The following is a 22419-nucleotide window of genomic DNA, read 5'->3' as shown; positions in this document are numbered from 1 at the left end:
ACAGAGGAGACATAAGGAATATCTCCTTTTGATCTTGTCTCCCCTTCATTTTCTGTGTACTAGAATAGTCTCACAAGATGATTCAGGACAGCTTGTTTTACAGAAGTATGTCTAAGGTTTTCAGAAAGGCTGAAAGAATAGAGAAGAGATAAATTAACTAAACTTAGAAAAAATCTTGAGGGGTTCAGGACTGTTTTGACAACTATTTCGAAGAGACTCTTTCAAGATAAGGCTGAGATTAATCAGTGTTTGCTTTTCCTTTGGAGAAACATTGTTGCAGACTTCTTAAATCCAAATAAATGATATCAAGATGTTAAATCAAAGATTTTCCTTTATTCTCAGTAGATTAGGGCTGGCTTTCATAAACATCTCTTATTCTTATATGTAACTACAAAAACAGCTGCACAAAGCGGTTGAAAAACGCAGAGAATTCTTCTTCACTGACTGTATGTCAGCTGCCGTGTTACCTACTGGTAACTATGTAAACATATATGGAATAATAACATCTTGTATTCTAGTTACAGAATCATAGAATCACCTTGGCTGTATAAGACCTCCCAGATTATGTGGTTTGGATGCTCACCTACCACCAATATTTCCCCACTGACGATTTTAGATAAGCTCTTTCCTTATTAACACTAAACAAGAGCATCTGTTGCTTTCTCTTTGAAAGCATTGTTCATTCAGAAATTGTGCTTTGATCTTTCTAACAGGACAATTATTGTAGGGGACAATGTTGGAAGTACATGGAAGAGGCTGAAGTAACTTTTTCACGTGTCTTTTATACAGAGTATGTGAGATGTTTAAATATAAGCACAGGATAGTCAACTATAATAAAATATTTCTGGTATCCTAAATTCAGTGAAACATCAAGTATGTGCTACTAAATGAAGTGAAATAATCATTTTGAAAGTAACATGGAAGATTTTTGGAAATATCATAATCAAAATGTGAAAACTACATGAAAAGTCCGTAACAAGTGTAATTACAAGATAGATAATGTGGGGTTAACTCATACCTATGCTGCTTAGGTTGTGTGTTTTTTTTTTTTTTTTTTTTTTTGTTTTTTTTTTTTTTGCAGATGTATTTGTGCTTCAATTAAGTGAATAAAGCTTAGGCAGCTAAAATTTGAGAATTTGTGACAATTAAATCTATAAAGTGGATACAGAATAAAGTGGACATGAAGTATGACAAATACAAATTATGGTGTATTTTCTAATGTGCCCCATGACCTAGAAAGCTGGGGCTGTGCCATTCACTGAGCAGGGGAGGCTTGGGTGGATGGGCGCCGCTCGTCAGTTCACCGAAGAAAACTGTGCTGGAGATTAGGTCAGGAATCTGCGTGGAAAACTCATTAGGTGGTAGAAATGGGTTGAAAAGTATCTGCAGGCTTCACCATCATCTTGTCTTGGGTATAACAAAGTTTGCAAGCTTTGCTCTGTGCTGCATTCTAAATAGACTTGATGTTTGTGCTGAACTGATGTGAGTGTAAACTTATTTTCTGCAAGATTCAAGGAAGTTGCATGACATGCTGTAGTATTTTCTAAGTACTTAAATATGGATCCTTTCCGCAAACCCTTCATTTCTAGCAAGAGCTCTAAGTATTTTGAAAGCACTGTTACCTGAGAAATGCAGAGAAAAGACTGATCCTGTCCCTACACTGTGGGATTACTTATCTCTGGTTTAAATCAGCCTATTTTTGAGTAGAAGATGCTCCCGTTACAAGGTAAGTTTGTGGTCGTGTGTTGCAGAGCTGTAAAATTTAATTATTTATAGCTGCTTGAACTACCATCAGGAGTTTGGAGACAGTTTGTGAGTTCCTATCTATCGCAAGAAGCTTAAGCATCTTTAATGAGAAATAAGACAAGCTTCTGAGGAAATGTAAAATGGTCTCTAAGCATTAATAACTGCTTAAAGATCTCAGGATCATCTCTCAAAGGCCATCAAGCTGGTTTCCTGAAATACTTTGTAAAATCGAGCAGTTGGGGCAAAATAAAACACATCAGTGAGTACAGAGGGTGTATATTCTCCTTCAACAATCTGTTTCAAGCCATTAACCAGATGAAAATCCACTTGCTGATGGGCCATAGCTTTGAAAATAAGCCTATCTCATGGTTGGTTCTGGCAGAAAATTCCTAAAAAGGCTCAGTTAACACTTCTTCACAGCAAAGATTAAGTGTAGTCTTGACGGATTTCTTCTGAGTAAATTATGTTTCCAATTAGCACTTAGCCTTTAAAAGCAGTGGGAGATGTGCTCCACATATGTATTCAAATCCTTATGTAATAAGAGTCATAAATGTGATAGAATATTGGAAAGAAGACAGAGTGGAAAGGAAATGGAAAAGTAAAAGAGGCAGAATGAACCTTTCTTTTTAATAAATCTGTTTTGCATTCTGTATTTGAGTCTAGCGTAAGTAACCAGGCAACTGAACTCACGTTTACTTTGTGTTGTCCTGGCCTTCTAATTGTAATGATGACATCAGTGCTCACACTGCTAGACTTATAGCTCTTAAATGCCTTGTTTTCTCTCCTGGTATTAGTTTGGGGTGAGTGCGATGCATAAACTCAAATCTTACATCCTTGCTGTACACAAATGCTGATTCCTGTATTTGTCTCTCTCATCTATTACTTCCTTCTGCGGCTGCTGCTATTTTTCTTTTCTGTTAAGTATCTTTTATGTTCTTAGTCTTGATGTGGTTTTTTTTTCTTTCTGTGGTGCTTTGGCATGGTAGCTGCTTCGGTGTGGTGTCAAGGATACCTACCTAAAATATTGTGGTGGTTTTTTTTTTTACCTCACAAAAAGCAAAATAATTCCACTAAAATACCCTGAGCAAGCTCAATTCCTTTTGTCAGTAGAGCTCAGGCATTTCCTAGCTTTAGAGTTAAAATGAAATGCTCTTTGACTTTCTGGGATTGGAAAAAAAGAAAAAACAGTAGATTAAAAATGGAGATTTTTCTGGCAAACGTAAATTTAATATATGACATTATATCAAACATTCACTAAACATCTGCTAAGACTTTTACATGGGAAACAATAACCTGTGTAAACGGATCCCTTCAGTCCTACTTCATTGCCTGTGTAAAGCCACAGGCACTTTGTTTCACATGGATGTATATATTGTTCCTAAGCAGAAAAGAATATGGTTTTGTAGAGAAAAAAAGAAATCTTATAGTCTCTGGCCCTTTTCTTCAGCATTTTTCTCCTGAGAAGAGAAAATCTAGTTGGACTTGTCTCCACTGCTGGCATGCCAATGCCCCATGTGCTTGAGATTCTTCCTCCTGCAGACCTCCCATTGCTCCCTGGTCAATAGCAGACTCAGCCTGAAACAACTGATGAAAAAAATCTCGTTTTAAAGCTAACGGAGAAATTCCAGTACATTTGCTTACCCTGGGGTTTATATAATTTGGCATTTCAATCTATAGAGCATGATCAGCTTTCCTTGGAACACTATGTGCATATTTTCCTTCAAGATTAATTTTAACATACATTTACAGTGATGCCAAAATTCCTCCTGGAGCATGGTTGTTTCTTTAGCCATTCTCAAATCCCATCTGTAGGCCAACTCTCCTAATCAGCATATAGTATGTACAATTTTTTTCAGCATCCTTATTTTGCTAGGAAACAGGTTGCATCTTGGGAGCAGCACTGTGTGTAAGATCGTGTCCTGAACTTAATGCTGCTTATGGTTAGTAGGGATTTTACTACGGACTTAAATGCTCTGTTTTCCAGGTATGCCGCAACTAAGTGACTGTTTGCATTCCACAGAACTAACTGTAAAGCTGAAGGTCAAGGAAGTTTATTGATTAGGAAAACAAAACCATTGCCCAGTATATTTATAGAGCTTTGGTTCAATGTTGTTTTTGCAGCCAGTGTTATGTTGGTTCATGAGAAATGGAAACCACGCATTTTTCTTAACAAACTGAAGCAGTTAAAATCAGGAGGACTGAGCACAGATTCAGGCAGGATGTTGTGATAATCTGGCTATTTTGCTTCCGGTAGCTGAGGACACACGCTCTTAGGTATGTCACTTGCAAATAAATGCTGGTGAATATGCAGTTCCATCTGCATGCATCTTTTGATAAAGCTATGGGGCAATGAGGATTTAATCGCGCTGCACATCATCTTCCCATCTTTTCACCGAGCTCATTAATAATGTTTAGGTGTCTTGAGAATAAATTCAGTAATATTTTGGAAAGGTGAAATCTCTGGTGATTACGTGCTCTTATTAAATGGAACAGACTAAAATTAAAGAGTGCTGACAAAAATGACAGAAGAAATGCATAAGATTTTAACTGCGTAAGTAGTTAATATATTTTATACTAGACAAGGATAGCATTTAATGTCTTAAAGGAATGATATGTTATACTAGGAAATGAAGACTAATCATCAAAGGTCCGTTGAAACATTATAAAGCAGCTCTTGGGTCTGGTATGACTGACAAAAAAACCCAATAGTTATATCCCTACACACTGTTTTTTGTTTTGCTTTTAAACAAAGGAATGTGTGCAATGAGTGTAAAAATACGATCACTTAAAACCTATGGATAAAGTATTGAGGTGATGACTGCAATGCTCTCTATGAGACCTTGAGCACCTACACAGCTCCTAACCAGCCTATTTCTGAAACGGAAGAGGGTAGAAAATGAACTTTCAGCCAGACTCATGTTTACAGTCCCATTGTTTTAACGGAGACCCATGGTTAGAAAAATGATGGACCTTCAGTAAAGGAAAAAGCTCCAAGTGTCTCACTTGGGATTCCTGGGTGAAGAAACTTAATATTTAGAAGAAAATAAGAAGATGAAGGTTGTTGGTGCCTGTTTGAATTGCAGATTAGCATTTGCCCTTGCTATTTAAACGTGTGGCTTGATGGGCGTATATTTTCATTGCCAGTTTACGTTCTAAGGAAGAGGAGAACTAGGTTGACAATGAATTTGTAATAAACACTGCAATAATGATGCCATTCTTCCTGTTCTAGGTAAAAAATAAGTACAGTCGGTTTTTTTTTTTTTTTTTTTTCAGAAGCACTTCATGAAGATTTCCCTTAATTATTCCTGATCTTCCCCTTGTACTAATGTTGAGTTTGATTTAACTAAGGCATTCTGAAGGAAAGGCTGCCAGTGCTAATAACCTTACATAGCTTATTAGGTTTAGACTTGCTCATAGCAAAAACAAACTCAAAATGACTGACATAATCCAAGACCTCACACTAACAGTTTAAAGCAGAGTATCATCCTACTTCCCTAAATGAAAACTAGCTGTGAAACAGCATTATGTGATTTAAGCGTAAGCAGGAAAGAGATCTTTATTCCCTCTTCTCCAAAAGGACTTCAATTTTTTTAAACCTCCACACCAAAAGTTGATGGGAAAATTCTGCTGGAAACAGGCAGCAACATATCTGATGTAACAGGGTTTATTGTTTCTAGCTGATAGTAATTTTTTCTGTGGATTTTTGAGCAGGGAGACTGGAATCTTGAGGCAGTACAGTTTGGAATTTAGTCTTTTTAAAGATCCAATTTAAAAGGACCATCATATTTCTCCACTTATATTGCCTTTTTTTTGCAGTTTCCCACTACATTTTCTGATTTTAAATGTGAGATTTTTTTGTCATTTACTTTGGGGAAAACTAATGTAAAACAAGGAAACAGATTTCCTATGTAGTAAAGAATCTTGAAAGTACAATGTGAACGCACTGCAGAGGAAAAGAAATGTTTTTCCTTCATATCTGATTTCAGTCATGTTAATTTTCATGGTTAACTTTAATAAGACTGCAGTATTTTATGCTGACTATATTTTTAAATTAAAAAATGTTGCATGTCTTTCTTTTTTTGGCTAATTTTGTTCAAAGAGCTATTATTCAAGGTGGAAATTTCTAAGAGCGCTTACCATGGGTTTAACTACCTATGTAAAATCTGATAATAACTCCCACATTGATTTAATCTGTGCTTCAAAAGCAGCACTTTTGAAAATCTTGCATGTTTTTTGATAGATATTTTTAATTCAACCTGAGCTTGAATTTCCCCAATTCCATTAATTTCATGTTGCTACTGAAAGTATGGTCTGGCATACTACGTGTAGCGTTAGATTTTTATATATGAATTCACTTTTATCATATCGGTACAAATGAATTTAAAACAGGTTTATACTCTGTGTATGTGAGAGTTTCTTATATTCTACTGAATAGAATGAGCTTTTTATGGATATTGAAGTTTTAATTGCTCAGATGTATACATAGTCTGAAAGAAATGAAGATAATTATTTTTTTTTCCTGACCTGACTTGGAGAATTTGAAGCATGTAATCATATGCATTTTATTTTCATGTATTTTTGAATCCTCAAAATTAACTAATAGCATTCCCTAGCTTCATCTATCACTCAAAATGTGCTTTGGATATGAAATTCGACTTTGAACCTTACATACGATTTTCAGTCCTACTCATTGGCTAAAATGTAGGAGTTGATATCAATGGACTGGATTTTAGGGAGTATTTATCTATATATTTTTCCAGGTTACTGTATCTGGAAATTTCCAGGAGCATCCCAGCTTTGGTGACAGTTGTCATTCCATGAAGACATTTCAGAGTATTGTATACTCTGAAAGAGGCACACGCTTTTGTGGTTGCTGTTCCCTTTGCCTGATGTAGAGACACTTCGAACCTCAAAGCGTCTGGTTGCTCTTGACTGCAGCAGGAAGCATTGGAAATTCATCTTTTCAGCATATATCTTTTTGTTTTTTTGTCTCCTGGGAGTCAGAAATCAACCATAAATCAGTAGCTGTGAGCATCCAATTGTGGAGAATTTCCAACTGGTAGAAGGAGCCTGGTTCTATGGCTGTGTTTGCAGATCATTCGCTCTACTGAGACATACTGGAAAGAGGATAGTTCTTAACCCTACCACTCACGCAGTATCTGTCTATGTCTACTAAATTTGTGTTTCTTGCATGCCTGATATTTAATATATAACAGTGGATAGGTAGAAGTTTGCTGGAGGAGAATTTATTCCAAGAGGCAGATATCTGGATTATCCTCTCAAGTAACTTTCATCCTGTATAGGTTTTCCTTGGCACAGAATAAAAATGAGCTCCAAAAATATGTATCTGGCTTTACTTCTACTGAATGCATGACCTTAGCGTAGTTTGTTAAATTCCACATTCCTCTGCTCTTACAGAATCCTAGGAACTATGGAAAAAGTGAAAAATGGTTGGAGAGCAATTGTTCCATAAATATACGGTATTATTTCATGCAGTGTTGGTTTCTTCCCTATTGAGACAAGGAGAGGGGAGGTGTTGCTGTGCATACTTGGAATTATTTATCTGCCCACTCTTAATTGTTTAGTCTGACTGTGTTTACAATGGTGCTAACTAAAGAATTTCTCTCACTTGTGCCCAATGTGATGCAATCATACATGTTAGGCCTAGAAATAAATTTGTTTAAATTAAAAATGATAGGCTTAATGAGTAGAGTTGTGATGCTTGTAATAAAATTGAAAAGCTCATCAAACGTATGGGCATGGTGAAAGGAAGTATTTATAAGGAGGCACAAAGGGATTGATTTGCTAAATCATTTACATCCTTCTCTATTCTCCGTTGTTCAACTGTTGTAATTATGTGGTATAACTTATTGGTGAGATGATGGCAGAAATGGATGTGAAGAGCGACTTCTAGATATTGCCACAGGAATCTTTTCGAAGGGCTGACCTCACTGACTCCTCGGAAAAACGTTGTACTTAAAATAGTAGGAGAGGTCTGTCTTTCTCTCGGTGAGCTGTAGAGAGGAAAATGTCATCGCCGTTGTTGTGCAGTTTGTTTAAAATCAGGAGTAATGATGGTAAGGCTCATTCTTCATGTAAGTCCGCCAGGAATTTACAAACCTGTTGCAGACTAAGACTTAGGAATCACCTTTTAACTAATCTTAAAGACAAAGCTACTAGTGCTGATGATAAGTTTTACCAGCAAATAGGCATCTAATTCTATGGTAGTCAGTTCCTGCTGTAGTTTTATCATAACTTTCCCCAGGCAGGGTGCAGGATTTTCAGCTGAGTTCTCTGAGCAGTTGTCATCTTTCTTTTAAGAATTTTCACGTAAATACCCTACTGTTAGTAGCACATAGTTCACAAATGTGTATGTCTTAATGGTTTTTCATCAGTGTGCACGAGGAGTCTTCAAAGCACTGCCTGTATTCTCATCCTTTCTCCTTTTAAGTTATTAATACTAATATTCCTGTTCTTAAACAATGATAGAACTCTTCCATCTGTGGGAAACCTTACCGTTAGAAGGTATGGTTCTAAAAAATGTGTTCTTTTTTCTCACTTATATAATGATTTTCTACCATGTGTAATTTTCATGAGGCAATTTAGCAATAGCAGCTTGCTTGATTATGCCCTAAGCTACTTTCTTGTTGCTAATGTGTGTACAGATCAGTGCCAAAGATAGGTCTGGCTCTATTCATAGAAGATCAGGTGTTTCTAGCCAGCATCACATAACCACAGCTTTTCAAGGGAGGTGCAGCTTTGATTAAGTATGATATCGAAAACGTGTGACTTTTGAGACCAGCAAACCACTGCAAATAGTCATGAACCTGTCAAAACTGAATTTCACCTATGACTGGGCAGGCTGACAGATACTAAGTTTTGGTTAATGAGTTTTGAGTTTCTCAGCTGGTATTCACCAATGATTCTGCTTGCAATGACTCGCATTCTTTCAGTATTTCTCTCTTTTTCTTGGAGTTTGTGCTCCTGTGCTGTTGATTGTGAGATACTACGCTTCTGCAGTGGTTACTGTGTCCAGACACGAAGCAAACAGAGTTTGCTTTTCCTATTTTGTTCTGTTTCAGTGAAATAATCTTTGGTCTTCCTACTGAGCAGATTTCATATAGAACTGCAGTTCTATACAAGTTCTGGTGTTGCTTTTCCTTTTCTGGGCACAGAAGAAAACTTCGTAGGAGTTAGGCCTCTGCATTACTTAGAAGGGTTAAATACCATTGTGATAAGCGGAGTGGGCCGCTATTTCCAGCATGTACAAATCCTGGTGAAGAGATTTACATCTCACTGCATTCATTTACAATGGGATTGTTTTGAAGTGCAATGGCTGAAGTTTAAAAAAAAAAACAACAACAACAAAAACAACCTTCCAGCAGACAGATCTGTATTTCCCTGTAGCATGCATTGGCAACTCCATTCTTAGAAGGGGAGGGGATTTGTGATAGAGCTTCCTTTCCAGACAGTCTACTCTGAGGAAAGAGGAAAATCTAGCATCCTACTCCCAGTTGCAATGATCCACAAAAAAGAGATTTACTTAGTGCCCGTACTAGGATGCTAATTTAGGGGCACTGTCAAGGGCTAAATATGAGGTTGGAGTCTGGGTAGATTTCCAGTTGTCACTCTGTTAGGTGGAGAGGTGAGGGAGAAAGCAGATATCTGATCATTTTGACTGTTATTACGAAGCTTCAAGTGTAGAGCACCTTCCAGAGTTTTGCAATAGTCATCCCAGCTGGTAGGGCTGTAAATATAGAGTACAGTAAGCATTTGAGAAAAGATCATACAGAGCCCCGTGGCAGGGGGAGGAGATGATTTACAGGTTCCCAAATCACGCGGCGCTGATAGCTCCGTGGCCCCTCTGTAGACTGCACTCACGTTTGCCAATACAGCTGGAGCGAGGCAGGGGGCAGGTATCAGGGAAGGGAGGAAATCCTCCTCTCTCAGTGAGCTGGAAGGGATCAAGTTCCTAATAAGTGAATCAGCTCCTAGTGGGGCTCTACCCTTCAGTCCCAGGAAGAGTGCGGAGGCAAAAGCAGGGCTTTTTTTCTCCTGGCAGCTTCTTACTGAATTATGCTTTACTTTCTTAATAAATGGTTCTGACATAGCACACACTGCTCAGCAGCAGGAAAATATCCTGCAAGTGTATTCTTAAAGAGTAAAGTTCAAGGAAGAGAGAAGCCAGCTCTGATTCGGTTATTTACCATCAATCAGATTCTTGCTTGGCAGGGAGTGGATGATTATGAGCCTGAACAAGCCGAAAAGGGGCAGGAAGAGAAGTGGAGGCAGCATTCTTCCTATTTAAAGCTGCATCCCCTGAAAAGAGCGCTTGCAGACTGCACTGGAGCTGGTGCTGAAAAAAAGGGCTCTCAGACTTTGTCCCAGGACTGATGCTGAAAGACGGAGCGATTCCCCAGCTGGCTTCATGGTGCTAAAATAACCTTCCATTTCTGCACATTTTGCTGCCCAGGAGGATACATGTCTAATAGCTAGGCATGATGGCAACCAGGGTAGAAAAGAGAACTTTTTTCATCCTCGCTGCTTTATTAGGGCTATTTGTATCCATAAAAGCACAAGAAGAGGAAGATTATGATGCTGGTGAGTTTCTTCTCTCCTTTTTTTTTTTTTTTTTTCCTTTTTGTTTGTATGCTGAGTGCTTATTGCGTTACTTCGTTAATGAGAGAAATGGAAAACTTCTTGGGGGATTTTTGGTTTAAATGCTAAGATTGGGGCTTGCAGTTTGGGAATATAATCAGAAAACAGAGAGAAGTTGTAAAAGTTGGAGGTTTTTTTTGGTATTCCCGGGTCTCGGCGCGCAGTCCTGTGAACACAGAGGAGGAAGGAATGATTTAATGCAAAATGCAGCTGTGGAGCACCCTGAAGTAAACCCTGCTGCCTGGCACAAACAACACGCGGGGCTGGGAAGTTTGCAACAAAAGAAAGTACTTAGGATGAGGCTGAAGGAGGCTCCGGGGCTGGAGACCGACCAGAGCTGGGAGAAGTAAACACAGGAGCTGTGCAGGGTGGAGTCTTTTTGCACCAAACGACATCTGCTTTCTTAAGTTCTTTGTTTTAAAAACACAAAAAAATGTCACTTTCCTTTCTTCTCTTTTCTTTTGTTTCCTTCTTTCTCCTCTTCCTTTGCCTTCTCTGTCTCCTTCCCCCTCTGGCCCTGGCTGCAGAGGCTGTTTAATCCCCAGTGACAGGCTGTGATGGAACACAGCCTTCCCTGCCTTCGTGCTTTCCCACCCTCTGGCTCACTTATCTGAAATCGGAGGTTTTTAGCAAGCCGTCTTAAAGCGGGAGGTTTGGCCAGCTGTGTACCCGACCTGTGCAACTTGAACTTTCCTAGGCTGTTCTGTATCTTTTCTGAAGTTAAATAAGAATGTGTGTAGGAGAGAGGTTGGAAGAGCTTATACTAACTGTCCTCTTTCATCGGTCTGAGTGCCTTGCTGTCTGTTGGTTTCCTGAAATGTGAGAAGGCTGATTGCAGGACAGTTTGTTGCTGTTGTACTCCTGAAAATGATTTCCAGGCTTCTTGTGTGTTACCTTTTTGGATGTTATTTGGAAAAGATGCCAAACAGGCCACTCTGTTGCCCTACAGTGCAGTTTGTAATTATTTTATTGCGTATTTACAAGAGATTGATTTTTCTTGTAACTGTATGTCTCGTAATGCCCTGCATTGCACCAGAGAGTGGGTTTCAAATTCCAGTGACTAATACAGTGCAATAGTTTGGAAAACTTTGTTCTTTGAAGTAAAGCAGGACACTCCTGACTCTGCATGGCTGTCTAAGAAGTCCCGTAGAGGGGGCACTTGGTATAATCTTGGGAGCGTAATTCAAATACTTGCCATAAAGGGAGACCCACAGTATAGATCTTTCTTTTCTTTTACAAAAGAAAACACTTCTGAAAATATGGAGTTCAGATTTGGGGGGTGGAGGGAGGAGCAAAACAACAGATGTTCAAATGTTATGCGAGATGTCTGTGGGATCAAGTTATTATGTGCCATTTATTAGGTTGCTTGCTATTATGAAAATTATGGGATGAGCCAGTAATGTAGCAACACTTTCTGGGATGTACTTCCCATATGCTGATGGCTAAAGAAACTGAGAGGTACGTGGTAACTCAGCAGAAAACACCATAATAATTGAGTGACATCTGTTTGCTCTTATTTCACTCATTCATCTTCCTGTTTGGGACCTTAAATAGCTTTGGTTTATGTGAGAAAGCTGTCTATATGAGAAACCTGCTTCTCATAAGCTCGATATATTAAAAATGAAATCACAAAAAGAAAACAAACTGTGCTGTGAGGGGTGGGACACAAAGAGGAGGGAGATCCTGCACGTAGGTCTGGTTTAAGTGTGTAAATCAGGGAGTTATAATTCTGATGTAGTTCCTGACAGAAGCTCACAAATGCTGCTGAATGGGGAGGTTTGGGTCATTAATTTGCCTTGGTTTCAGTATTAACCAGTGCAGAGTAGTGCATGTTATATTGTGCTGCAAGTGGTTGCATCTTGGCAGCTGCTTCACTTCTAACCGTTCAGTTGGTGAGTGTCATTTGAATGTAGGTGCTGTGTTAAACTAATTTCAGGGGTATGTGGGGAGACAAAGATGGCACTTCAAGAAGCAAAAATTAGAAAAAATTATCAGTCTTGCAGAAGGTATGCGAAGTGGTATTACACCAGTCATTTTTCATACCAACACTGGAGAAAAAGGAGAAGAATTAGAAACTGGTTCTGTCAATCACAGTGGAAGAAGGAAATAGCTTTTGCAGAAGCACAGAGTTTATCACAGCAAAGGTGAGATCCATATATTGATAGATAAGTTAAAACAATAAAGCAGGTAAAATTGCTTTTAAAAAAAAGCATGAAGCATTACTGCTTAACAATTTTTTTTCTGACAGTTACCTTGTTGTACTGTCAGCTTCTATATCCATTTTTTTTCTCTTGGAACCATTGCAGGTCAATCTGTTTTGCTCAAGAGCACTTGGCTGGCAGTGCTGAATAGTACACACACCTTAAAATGCACATTCAGAATGTGAAGAACAGATACTTTGAAGTCTAGTACAGCAAAGTTGGTCATTTTGAGTCTGACGGCTTTGAATGTGCCCATTAAAAAGTTACATGAGAAAGAAGCCTGCCCTACAAATGCCTAGGAATGAAAGGTCTGAGTTCTATGTTCCTTGTAGGGGCTCAGACAGGCTCAGAGATGGAATAAGTAGCCAGAAGAGGGCTGAAATTGCATTGTTTGAGCTCTGAACCTTTGGTAAAGGGTTTTCCCACACGCACAGCGTTGTCTGTTTTCTTCCTTTAGGATTCAGTATACAGGAAGCAACTAGCAGAAGTAGTACGTGCTTCTGGAATCTTTTCCCACCCACTTGAGAGTGTAAATGTGATTGCTTTCTTCGGAGTCATTACTTAAGAAAACTAGAAACACGCTTCTAATGGAAGATTTCTTGGTAACTTGGCTTGAAGCAGCAGCTGTGGGAATTACCTCCTTCAGAAGGATTTGTCTGCAGAGTCAGTTTGGGCATATCGTGGTGGTGGTCTAATGCCACAATTTCCTATATTCTCTCTTCACTCCTAGACTTGTCATTAGATTCCCATTAGTTTCTGAATCGTGCTCTTGTCTGAAAATTTTGGGTTGATTTATTCTTCCCAGTCCAGCTCGGGTAGTGTCATCCCTACATCAGCTGAGATCAGCGTGGGCTCTAGTATTGATTCAAAGTATCTGAGCTAATTTCCTCTTGTTCCACTGTGTGAACAAGAACAAACAAATGAGGGTCATTCCCTCTGAATTCATGATCCTCTCTGACCTCTTTGAATTCATCAGGTCTTTCAATTTGTCTGGAAACCTTACAAAGGAGGAGGAGACAGAAACAGCTGAGCTGGTTGAATAGGGGCTATTAAATGTACCATCTACCCCTCCCTAATAACAGAGATAGTATCTTCAGGGGGAAAAAAATTCATGTGTTGCACAGTCTCCTCTCTGTTACAGGTACTGGAAATTTAGTAACAAGTCTTCTGCAGCTATGAGAAGGAAAGGGAATTGTTGAGCACACCAGATGCTCCTTTGGTTTTCGTGGATCTTTCAACCTTAAAAAGGAGTCCTCAGAGTTCCATTAGAAGAATGATATGAAAGAGGAGAAAACAGTCTGCCTTGATAACTCACTATATTAGTGAGGATCTCATAGTGCTTTGTTCTTCTTTTCGCCATGTTCCAGATCAGAAGATCACTTGCTAAAATGCATACCTGTGCATTTAGTGAGGAAAAAGTGTGTGTATGTGTGTAGCTATCGATGACTGTGGGTCTAATTTTTGCAGGTAACTGAAAAAAGAAGTGATTATGGGTCCAAAAAAGCAGAAAATATGAACACATTACTTATATTAACAACAACAACAACAAAAAAACAAAACCAGCAATCCACAAAAAGCAGTTCTTTGGGGGATGACTCATGATGTGACTTCTGAATATTTGTGGTTAGTTCCCCTGCCTATGACAGTGTGGGGAGGAGAAATTTCCAGAGTCCTCAAGAAGATTCCTCCTGCTCACACTGAGCAGGCTCTTGCTCAGAAATTCTGCAATCCATACAACTGGGGTCTTAAGCCATTCTATGTTAGCTCATGTTCTTGGTTTTTTGTTTTTTTTGGAAGTTTTTTTGTTTTTTGAAGGATTACCTGTGATGGTTGTTAGTGCAGACATTTTTTTTGCCATGGTGTTTTCATGGCATAGATACATAGATCATTTCACTACAAACCAAATGGTCATTTCTTTCTCTCAATCCTAATTCATGTTTTGGCACATTCACAATTCATTCTGTGGTGAAGTCCTTTTATCTTGACAGTTTGTTTCACTGTGACAACATTTTATTGGGGTGGTTTGTTCGTGTAAAGCATTGCAGGTTTGGTTCTGTTTAGTAATATACATTAATTTAAAGCTAAGCCTATTTTTTTTCTTGTTTATGTTAACCTTCTAAAAAAAATTATGAATTTCATTTTATTATAGACGTGCCTAAGAAAATTTTGCTTAATAGCAGTTCTTGACATTTAAATAGTATTTAGCCAAATTTCTCTCTGGGCTGGCTGGAAGTTGTATGACTTAAGTGTGGTTAGAACTGGAGGTGGTGAGCACACCAGATTACTTGGTTTTCAGTGTTTTGTGAGATGGATTCTTCTGTGTACTTGTGGGGAAGCAGTGGCTCTGAAGGCAAACCTTTGTGCAAGGCTACAGTCCTTTAAAAGACCCAAGCAGATGTTTATGGCCTGTCTGCAACTATTTTTCCATATGCAGAGAGAGGCAATGAATTCAGTGCCAAAAAAATAATAGAGTAATAATAAAAAATAGTCGAAATTCCAACTGCAGGCATGTGATCTGTTATTATACGTACACTGATTGTTTCACCCATGTTTGTCTTTGTGACTCTGCTCATTTTTGCCTGTATGCTCCTGACAGTAGAAGAATTTCTGAGGAAAATTTGCTTAGAAGGAAAAGCTCCCTATGTTGATCCAATGAATTCTGTTTGATCAGAGAAGAAAGACTGAGCTTATACTTTAACTTACTTTATAGGCAAGTGAGACTATTCTCATTGTAAAGCATAAGGCAAAAATAAATTTGCTTTATTGTCAAGTGAAAAATTAATCAGATGAACTTGGGATTACTTTTTTTGAGAAAGGTGTCTTGGACTTTGAATCTTTGCATGAGGCGAACAGCATCGCGTTGTCTGCCTGAAATCTCAGACCGCAGCAGCCCCTCTTGGGTAGATTGCCCTTCTCAAGCCCTATTGAGAGTGTCACAGGCAGGAGGTCAGATGTAATTTGAACTGGAATGTGTGATACATATTTGGTTATTTGGTCATTAATTCAAGTGTAATGACAAGATAAAGAAAGCAGAGTTTTTAGTACTGTAACATAAATGTTGTTCAGTTACTGAATAAATGATTCTGCTTTCAAGTTGTGAAAAAGTTGCTGGTAAGTCATGCAACGTTCTGAGTAAGAGAGGTACCTTACAGGTGACACTGTACTGTTCACATCTTTGATGTAGTCAATGCAAGGTGTGTGTGTGTGTGTAAATTCCACTGTTTTTGTCAAGAATTTTATTATGTGATTTATGGTTATTGGGTGTTTTTTTTCCCAATTTAAATTTGGAAATTGGAAGAGTGAGTGCAGTTGTTGAGCTACTAGAAGTCATGAAGCAGTGATACTGTTCACAGGAAGTAACACATTTTCTACATTCTACACCTTCTCTGAAGCAAACTTTACTAAGAAGTCTATCCTTTTGCTCATGTTTATTTCTTTAAAGGAACATGACCAAATCACAAATTCCTGCTTATTCTGGTGTTTGCTGTGGCTCATCCATGCCTGTCATTGTATTCTTTACTTTGTGGTGCTAAGCAGCTTAAAGCCAATGGGGGACTCCTTACTACTTCTGTAGGATTGTATTTGATGTAGAAGATAGAGAACTCCACCAACCACTGTCATGCACTTCTTGTTCTGCTCCAGTGGCTGGCTGGGTCTTGAGCTGCATGCTTGTGTGTCAGCAATATGGATGCTGGGCCAGGTTCTGTGTTACTGCACTGACAGATGGGTCAGATTGGACACTAAGGAGGTTTGACTTGCTTAGATTATTTTGGAAGAAGAAGTGACGGGAAACTTTTTTTCCTAAATCATCCAATTTTACTTGAAATTGTCTACTGTAAGAATACACGTTGTGCCATTTCAAGAAATAGTACATTGCTGGAGCTCCTGGAAGGGAAAACACTGTATACTCTGCATGCCCTGTGACTGATGCGTTTATAACATTCTAATCAACATTTCTGCATGTTTTGGATGTATTTCAAGTTAATAGTTTAAAGAGACCCAAATATTTAGGTTTTGCTATTATTGATTGCACGGAAGGGCACTGGGGCCCTCTTGCTTCTAAACATTTTTGCAAATTTTAATTTTGAATAATCAAAAAATGAATATGAAAACCTTCTGCAGATGAAGGAGAGTAGTTACCAGAATTGGGAAATCTAACATCCTATTGCTTTTTCTTGGTGGTAGAGGTTTTTGATGCCAATATGCCTTAACACATCCTTGCTTTAGACCAAGAAAATTGTTGCTAGTTCTGCATTTATTTAAAGTCTATGTTAGGAGTTAATTTTTTATAGAAAATACAAATACTGGATATTCTGTGAGTCTTTCTAATGCTCAGATATGATTGGAAACTATAAATGTTACTTATAGAAATACTGATAGTAATTTTATTCACTTAGGTCTCTTATGTTAAGTGCATGTCCATCTTTTACTCCTGAGTTGCATCACACTTTAGTCTCTATATGGTTCCCATCTGCGTCACTGAAAACTGACATGCAGATAAGCTGCTGGAGAGGTTGACTGCCATTGGATTTGTTATTGAAATTCTCATTTCATAGGTTAATTTAAACTTATGACAGTAATAGCATACATGGAAGTTTGGATGCTGATAAGCACTCAGTGCTGTGATAATTAAAATCTCTAAACAGTTGCTTACAGTTATCTTTCCTTTCCAGCAACCTACATTTTTTGTAGCCTGCTGTGCTGTCTTTTATTCTCGCAGTGAGAACAATTCCATTACTCTGTTCTCCCACCCGCATTTGCTGTGGAAGGGTCATGTGTTATGTAAGCACGAAGACTAAGGAGGATTGTCAGGGGGTCAGCGGCGGTGTGCTGCTGTCTCATACAGGAAACACTGTTCGTGCAGGCCCTTGAGATCCTGTTCGTATTAGCTGCTGAAGAAAAGTCTTCTCTCTGGAGGGCACGGCTCACGTTGTTCCCTGTCTGTGCTACTGCCAATTGAAGGTAGACTGGTTTGGAGTTTTGGAGAATTTGTATTTATCTTTATCTTTGTCTAAATCGTACAGTGGGGAAAATGATATAATGGGGCTGTTTTTGTATTGGGAAATTTCTACAGTGCTTTGTGTCTTCTGTGATTTTCATTTATAGCATAGCATGGATGGTCTGGAGAAGTAATGTGAATCTCTGTGCCCCAGTTCTTGGGATAATGGGGCTAAATAGAAACACAAACAACGACTCTGATACTGCTGGCAGGAATTCAGAGTTCCGTACATGAACTCATGGAGAGTAAGAACAAGAGTAAACTCTTTCATTGAGGCCTGTTCCCTGCTGTGCAGGAGATGGCTGATGAGAAGGTCAGTACGTCATCTTTTCCCAATAAAATACTTGCCAGCATCCTTCAGGAAGCTGAGAATCTTAAGTGAAAGATTAAAGGCATGTCAGTGTAGAAAGAGAGTAAGGAGGTCAAATGTATCATTGTGAGACTATGTCTTGGCCCAGTTGGTCCAAGATTAATACTGCGCTCTAAAATGACAGTGAAAGTACAGGGAAGAAAGTCAAGAAGAACTTGCTTGTTATTTGGGAAAAATTTCTGCCACTTGACCCTGGATACCTTCAGGTGCCTTCAGAAGCTGTGCTGAGAGTTCGCTTTAAAGCAATCCTCCCTCTTCCTGGAGATCATAATAAACCTTGATTGATTGATGATTTCTTTCATCGCTTTCCAGTCCAAGGTCTCATGTCTCCTGTTTTGTTAAATATCCCAGTAGGCCAAGGAAAAATGTCTGGGGAAAAACATTGAAACAGAATCAGCAAACAGAAGCTGTACTTGGTTGCTTAGCTGTTTTATGTTCAGCTTTGCTCAAGTTACAGGGTTCTACTAAATTTTTTCATGTATGAAAATGGGGTGTAACGATTGCAATCCTGTGGTGATTATTTTGATCTCATTTTCTACTTATCTTAATGATTCTTTCCCTCAGCTGCAATGCTTCAGGTTTTCCAAATACATTGCTTCACATGCACAGTGGCTGGGAAACAGCATTTTAATGGAAGCTTGACAGCCAATTGAAATCTCACTTTACGCCATCAGCTTAAAGAAGTTCAGGTGCAATAAAAAGGAGAGCATTTTGTTATTATCTGTAACCAGGCCCATAGAAACCTATCAAATAAGTGAGCTACCATGGAGGTTAACCACTGAGGGCTCCAGCTGGCCAAGCATGACTGCTGGTGCTAGCTCAAAGCTTTCAGATGTCATTTCTACAGGGATAGGCCGTTTATTTGTTGTAGTTTAGGAAACATGACTGCTTGCTCATCATAAGTTTTGAAAATCTGCTAGATGTCAGGCACGTGATTGTTGTTGCAGGGGAAATAGATTAGCATTTTTTTAAAAAAAAACAAAAACCTTTTTCTCCAGATAGTTTCAAAATTCTGCTGTTTCATGACTTCATGCTGTGTTGTTCATGTTGAAAAGCGTTTCACTGCTAATGAAGCATTTGGTACTGGAACTGGCTTGAACATTGCCATTGTGAGTGGTGGGAAAATTAATTAAATATACATGGCTAACAGGATCTATTGTGGATGATGCCTCATGGTTTTGGAAATGGTCTTCTGGAGTCATCTAGGAAGAAGGCTGTTAGTGAATTTCACAGATGAGAATAAGGAATGAAATACTTGCCATCTGTGCAAAAAATATGGGTAAGAATCAAAAAGAACAGAATTATATTAAAGTGAAGACTGGACTGAAGGGTTACAATTACACAAATTGATTTTGTTAATGCTGTGTGATCAGAAGAGGGTAAAACTTAGAACACAATTCTTTGTCACATCTAGGAGCACAAAGCAGTATTCTCATGACCTGTGCTAGGCAGAAAAACATGAGGAAAAGGAAGAGAAGCTTTTGTTCACCCTTTGGTGATCAAATCTAATGCCATCCCAAATGGTAGTATATGGGGGGGAGAGGGAGGATAAAATGGAATTGTAAGGGTGAATTTGCATGAGGCAGGTATTTTGAGAGTTGAATCGTTTTTACTCAGGGTTTTTGCTTTGTATACACCTGCCAAACTGAATAATTCTCAGTGTGTCCAAAGATCAGAAAAGGGAAGTCAAGGGGAAACAAAACAGGCAAGACTTTGCAGAGAAGCTCCATATAGAAGGTGGAGCTCTTGCCTTTTGAGGAGCCCACGGCTCTGTGTGACCGAGGCATTGTTGCCCTTCTGTGACTTCAGTGGGGAAAAGGTGTGGGAATAGTTGGCATTTTTCACTTGCTTAGAAGCACTGAAAGAAATAGTAGTGTCTCTTTTTTCTTTACGAATTTTCCATTGAAGGAGTGGCTTCTTCTATTAAAAAATAAAAAAATTACACCTAATAAATAAATGGAGAATTTACTAGATTTCAATCTAAAAGATTATCATCTTAAATACATGATGCAGACAAAAAAAAAAAAAACAACCCTGGAGTTAAAAGTATATATATTTTTCTTGATACATGCTCTTGAAACATGGAAAAGCTTTTCATGTTCTGTATATCAGCATTGACAGTGTTTTTTCATGAACGTGAGGCATTACAACAACATTTTTAGTGAGTGGCTTATAAGACCGAATTGGTGCAGTAAGCATATATTGCCTCTTATGAGACTTAGTGACCCTGTGTTTTATAAAACAGAACCTGTAAAAACAGCATGAGTTGTCTGAGTAGTGAGATGGGAGATGCGTGTGACAACAGCTTTTGAAGATGTGATTAAGACTTCCATAGGCCAGTGTTCAAATCAGAGTACTTTGATGTCACTTTTATAGGCAGATCACAGAAAAGGCTCTTAGTTTTACATCTGAAATCCAAGTTGATTGAAGACTTTGTTTTCAGGAAACATTAGTGGAAAAAAATATTTAATTTCAAATTGCTTGTACTAGAAGAACAACACAACTCTGAATTTTATGTTATGTTTCATATTAATTTAAGTACCCTTAATTTTGAACTCTTTCAGGTCAGGAATCTTTTGGACTGGAAAGCTACTCATAGAAGTATTTTTTTTTTTTTCACAGAAATTCAAATGTGTTTTCAACTTAATGAAAGTTAAATTTTAAACGAGTGTAATATGTTATGCATTTGATATATATATGTGTGTGTATATATATATATATATATATATATTTGATGCAGTTTACGTAGTGTGAAGTCTCAAGACATGAGCCATTCCTGTTGTATGGGAACTACATTGCAAGACAAAAGCATCTCGCTGATAAAGGTAATGTAGGATGATTTCCAGATGTTTAAATGCTTGTTTTGGCAAGAATCAGAAAACACTGAAACTCGCATTGGCAACAAAGGAAGAAAGGAAGTGAAGAAATTGATGCAAGAGACCTCAAGCTGATGACAAGGGAAGGAGATCATGGAAAATGGAGCTGTATGGAGCTAACAAAACAGTATGGCTGCAATGATTGTGCTGGATATTAAAATTACACTGACTGGCAGAGTGCCAGAAGTTGACTTCAGAGATCAGGGCTGCAATTAGACAAATTAGCTTCTGTTACTCAATTTTCTGATTGAAACTTCCACTCTAGTCAGTCTAGACCTTGACGCTGAGATTGAGTAGTTTTGCTGTGATTTGGTTTTGTGTTGTTACTGTGAATTGCAGGACTTATTAATTTCTGTACTGCTGCTGAATGCAAAGCATCCTTGATCTACTGTCATCTACATACTGAGTCATCATGCTAATAGTATTTCTGTTGAATCACATGGGTGTTCATGTTTAATAGCTGATGTGTTTCAGAGGTAGAATCTGGCTCCTCTGCAAAGAATTTTCTAGATAGTGAAGCACAGGAATTGTGGCTTGTTGTCAGGTTTCAATAAAAACACCTCTGTGTTGGGTTTGTCTTCCTTTCAGTACATAGACCAAAACTTTGCAGCTTCATACTGTGTCAAAATGGGCACACTTGACTTTTTAAGTTTTTCTTTAGGGGACTGGGTTAGGGAGAGAAGGGTTAAATCCTTGACCTCTTAAGGATATGCATATTTGCCATTACGAAGGATGCCAGAGCCAACCACTGTGAGTTGTACTGCTCTAATTTTTATTAGTGAGATCTTTCTCGTGGTTTTACAGCTGAGGATATGGAGAACTGAATACTTTTTTTTTTCTCCAGCTGTTTTCTGTTTCTTTGAGCCTGCCCTGGTTTCCTAGGAAATCTTTATAGGATGGAATTTGTCTATTTTACAGGCACTGCAAGATGGGCAGTGTATTTTGTTAGTGTTTAAATGTAATGAACACTGAAGGTAAATATTTGGTGATTTTAAACCTCCCATTCAGCTGAGTACTTTAGAATCTATCTTCAGGCATGTTAATAATTTTCTTTCTTAGAATGGGATGATTTGTATTTAGCTATATTTGTCTAACTACCTTAATGAATGAGGACTTCAATTATCTCCATTTTTCATTTGAAAGAGAGCAACAAACATCAGGATCTAAAGTAAGAAGCGATTAGGGAAAACGGTGTAGCAAGGAGTCACTTGAAGTAAAAGAGTAGTTATCTTGGAAATCTTGAGTTAATTATACTGAAAAAATATGGAGGTGCACATAGTGATTATTTTCACAGAAAAATATTTCATATTTTCATATTTTAAATCTGTTTACATATTTACAGTATTAGAGAGATGCAGGTTTTTCATAATCCACTCCCATATTAAGCCACATAAGCTGAGTTTTGCTGTCTTTCTGTCCAAATTCACATGATTTCAACTGAAGTTTGCTGCCAGTCATGAGTAAACATGAGCACATAAACTCAGCCTAGTTTCTGGATTCAGGGAAAACCACGACAATCTCAGCAGCTTTGATGTGAGCCTCCTTTTCGCTCCAATCTGACTCAAGTTC

The 22419-nt window shown here is 38.3% G+C and overlaps 1 protein-coding gene across 2 annotated transcripts in view; it reads left to right on the top strand.

The window, feature by feature from the left end:
* Positions 1-22419, top strand: part of COL5A2 (collagen type V alpha 2 chain) — a 165297-nt gene that overhangs the window by 53005 nt on the left and 89873 nt on the right. The window contains exon 1 of one of the 2 annotated variants that reach the window (XM_042822468.1): positions 9881-10347. The exons of the other annotated variant lie outside the window; for it this stretch is intronic. Coding sequence (XP_042678402.1) covers positions 10245-10347 — 103 coding nt within the window. The 5' untranslated portion in view covers positions 9881-10244. Of the gene's footprint in view, positions 1-9880; positions 10348-22419 lie in introns of those variants that run through there. 2 annotated transcript variants of the gene reach the window in all.

Source organism: Centrocercus urophasianus, unplaced genomic scaffold (genome assembly GCF_019232065.1).
Source record: "Centrocercus urophasianus isolate 14NV4802_14NV808 unplaced genomic scaffold, USGS_Curo_1.0 seq_20, whole genome shotgun sequence".
Taxonomy (NCBI): domain Eukaryota; kingdom Metazoa; phylum Chordata; class Aves; order Galliformes; family Phasianidae; genus Centrocercus; species Centrocercus urophasianus.
The sequence above is the reverse complement of the archived record's forward strand: the minus strand, read 5'-3'. Positions and strand labels throughout refer to the sequence as shown.